General features: G+C 44.0%; 1 protein-coding gene across 1 annotated transcript; it reads right to left on the bottom strand.

Annotated features, from left to right (window-relative positions):
* Positions 1 to 545: 545 nt before the first annotated feature.
* LOC147636755 (pentatricopeptide repeat-containing protein At2g13600-like) lies at positions 546 to 3336 on the bottom strand. The gene is made up of 2 exons (XM_086800275.1): positions 3108 to 3336; positions 546 to 3022 (listed from the first exon to the last, which is right to left on the bottom strand). The coding sequence occupies exons 1-2, from the start codon at positions 3261 to 3263 to the stop codon at positions 806 to 808; spliced, it is 2373 nt and encodes a 790-aa protein (XP_086656401.1). The 5' UTR covers positions 3264 to 3336; the 3' UTR covers positions 546 to 805.
* Positions 3337 to 3602: the final 266 nt, after the last annotated feature.

Raw genomic sequence — 3602 nt, forward strand, 5'->3', positions numbered from 1 at the left:
TTTCTTGTGGAGCATGTGTGCTCTCATTTTGGTACACTTTGTTGGAGATTCTTAGTGTTGACAATGGGCCTAGTATTCAAGGTGAGCTTTTTGGAGATTGATGATGAAACTTTCTATCAAATACACATCGATGCGCTCGTCTCCTTTATACTATCCACTAATGGATCTTGTATGGAATTATTTCCAAGATTGTTAAGGGCAAGCCTATCATTGAGATGAAGCTCTTATTCATGCTTTGTGGACTTACCACACAACGCATAAGGTGGCTTTGGGTTTTACTCCCTTTGGTATGGATGCTATTTTTTCTATTGAGCTAGAGGTGCCTAGCTTGCGAATAGCCCTTGCTCATGGATGGGGAGATCAAGAGGCATTGACACGACTTCATCAACTACATTTTGTTAGAGGATGATCAAGACCATGCTTTGGAACGGTTTGAGAATCAAGCCGCACATTCAAAGAGCTTGTTTGATGATGAATTAAAGAAGAAGAAGGCTACTGAGCAAGGTGACTTGGTTTTGAGGTATGAAAACCGTTTGGATATGACAAGGATAAGAAGTTTCTTGTTCGTTGGGAAGGACTGTTTATAGTACATAAGAAGTTTTCGAATTACTCTTATCCTCTCAAAGGCTTTGGACGGCACTCTTCATTCAAGTTCCGTCAATGCTTGAAGATACATCATCATTGACTTGAAGGCATCGTGGAAGACACACTTGCAAATCAAGGTATGCAAGCATACTTCGATTTGGGGGCGTAAAATGTGATGGCAATTTTTTTGCTCTGTTTTTTGACGCACGTTTGGCCGATGTCAAAGATGCTTCCATGCTTGTTTTTTTATTCTTGTTGCCTCAACCTTCTTTGCATCCTCCTGCATGCCAGCATCTGCGTAGATGTTAGACATACAAACATAAGCAATATGATCTTTTTCATCCAATTGCATTGCATGTTCAAAGGCCTGTCTTCCAAGTTCCACATTGCCCCAATTTTGACAAGCACCCAATACAATATGCCAAACTGCAAGATCAGCCTGGTATGGCATCTCCTTGATCATTGCTACTGCCTTGTCTAATTGGCCTGCACGGCCAAAAAGATCAATCATGCAAGTGTGAAGCTCAAGAGTTGGGAAGATGTCATAGTCTTTTCTCATGGCATCAAAGTACATCTCGCCCTTATCCACTAGACCTGCGTGACAGCATGCATTAACAACAGTGACAAATGTGACGAGATTTGGCTTTACACCTTCTTCTATCATTTTGTCAAAAGTATGAAAAGCCATTTCGCTTTCTCCACGCTGGGCATACCCTGCAATAAGTGCAGTCCATGAGACTACATCTCGAACTAAAAGCTTGTCAAATATTTCTTGTGCTTCTGCAAGCGAGCCACATTTGGCATACAAATCAACCAAAGCATTGCAAAGACAATGATCTCTTTCCAACAACCCCTTTTTGGCCATCTCAGCATGTATTTCTCGACCCTTATCAGTGGCTCCTATGCCTCCACAAGCTTTTAAGATGCAAACAAACGTGACAGCATCTGGAAAGATGCCATGGATTCGCATCTGGTTGAAACAGTTCAGTGCTTCCTCATCATGCCCATGTTCTGCATATCCTGCAATTAGTGCTGTCCATGAAACTACATCTCGAACTGGAAGTTTGTCAAACACTTCCTGTGCCTTTGCAAGCAGCCCACATTTGGCATACATAACGACCAAGGTGCTGCCAATGAGGAGATGACTTTCCAACAACCCTTCTCTGTCAATTTGAGCATGTATTTCTTGCCCTTTGTCTGCGGCTCCTACGCTGCCACACGCTTTCAAGCTGCAAACAAATGTAATAGCGTTTGGAGAGATGCCCTGAATTTGCATTTGTTCAAAAAGGTTGAGTGCTTCCTCACCATGCCCATGGTCAGCATATCCTGCCATAAGTGCAGTCCATGAGACTACATCATGATCCAAAAGCCTGTCAAACACTTCTTGTGCTTCTGCAAGCAAGCCACATTTGGCATACATATCAAGCAATGCGTTGCCAAGAAGAGGATCTCTTTCCGAAAACCCTTTCTTGGCAATTTCAGCATGTGTTTCTAGCCCCTTGTTTGTGGCTCCTATGCTACCACAAGCTTTCAAGATGCAAATATATGAAACAACATCTGGGGCGGTACCCTGGATTTCCATCTGCTTGAAACAGTTCAGTGCTTCCTCACCATGCCCATGTTGGGCATATCCTGCAGCTAGAGCATTCCATGAGACCACATCTCGAACTGGAAGCTTGTCAAACACTTCCTGTGCTTTTGCAAGTGAGCCACTTTTTGCATACATATCAACCAAAGTGTTGCCAACAAAAAGATCTTTATCCAGCAACCCTGTTATGGCAATCTCAGCATGTATTTCACTGCCCCTTACCATATCTTTGAGGTTAGTACAGGCCTTTAGTACAGCCACAAAGGTATACCCATTGGGCTGTACAGAATCATCCTCTTGCATTTTTTGGAACACGAGGAGTGCATGCTCTGGCTCCCCACATTTGGTATAGCCTGTGATGAGACAAGTCCAAGAGTACTCGTTGCGATACTCCAACCTGTCAAAAATCTTCTGAGCATCAGACATGCATCCAACATCCACCAACATGGGGACGATGTAGTTTCCAAGAGACCGGTGAGCTTCCAACCCCCATTGGCGCATGTAGGCATGCAAGCGCAGCGCTAATGATTGGTTTCTCTCCTTACGGCACCTGTGCAAGATGCATATGAGGTCATCAACCGAAGGCTGGGGTTGCAGTCCTGCTTCCAAAGTAGAGAGCACCTTCTCTAAGCTAAGCATATGGCTCCAACCACCATCATAACTCCTTCCTGTTGTGATGTTGTTCACAGCTTCCTGTGCTTCGAGTGTTCCCTCGTTGATCGCGCAAGGCTCTTCTGCTCTCTCGAGTCGGAGCATATGTACACGAACCCAGCTTGGATTGTCCCAGCCGTCCATCCAGAGCGACTCCCTGGTAAGCTTATGCTTGAAATCTGGGGACCTTGGGTTTGCCTGTGAGGCAAACCCAAAGGAATCACTGGTCAGAGGAGATTTCTGACCTGTGGTGCAGAAACGAGAAAGGGGTAGAGCCACTTACTTTGCTTTCTCGGTTGTCCTGCCATTGCGACGGATCCTTTAAAAACTCCTTCCACAGGCGCTCGGTTTTACGTGCTCTTGATGACGTCGGGTAACCTGCTGTTAGAGCTCCTTGAGCTACCTGCGGGGGCGAGGAGGAGGCGGCCATGATCTCCATCTTTAGCGTCTGCACAGGACTATCCTCCCAAGCTCTGGTTTCACACAATTGAAGGCTATCTATGGAAAATAAGAAAATATTTTGGAAAAAAATGAAAATTGTACTAAATTCAAGAAATTTATTGCAAAAGAAAAGTTCCAAAATTTGATGGTTTTATTTCTACTTTTAGATGTGCAATAAAATGTGCTGATTGGATTTGTAATACATTTCTTCACTCACTATTCATGATTTGGGTAATTTTAGACCTCCTCTCCATCTTTTCTAGTCGGAAAAAAATGCTTTCCCGAGCACTTGTAGAGTTGTAACATCCCAGATTTCGGAGCCATGATTATTGCAACA

This window comes from Cibotium barometz, chromosome 7 (genome assembly GCF_041138505.1).
Source record: "Cibotium barometz isolate CiBa-2024 chromosome 7, ASM4113850v1, whole genome shotgun sequence".
NCBI classification, from domain to species: domain Eukaryota; kingdom Viridiplantae; phylum Streptophyta; class Polypodiopsida; order Cyatheales; family Cibotiaceae; genus Cibotium; species Cibotium barometz.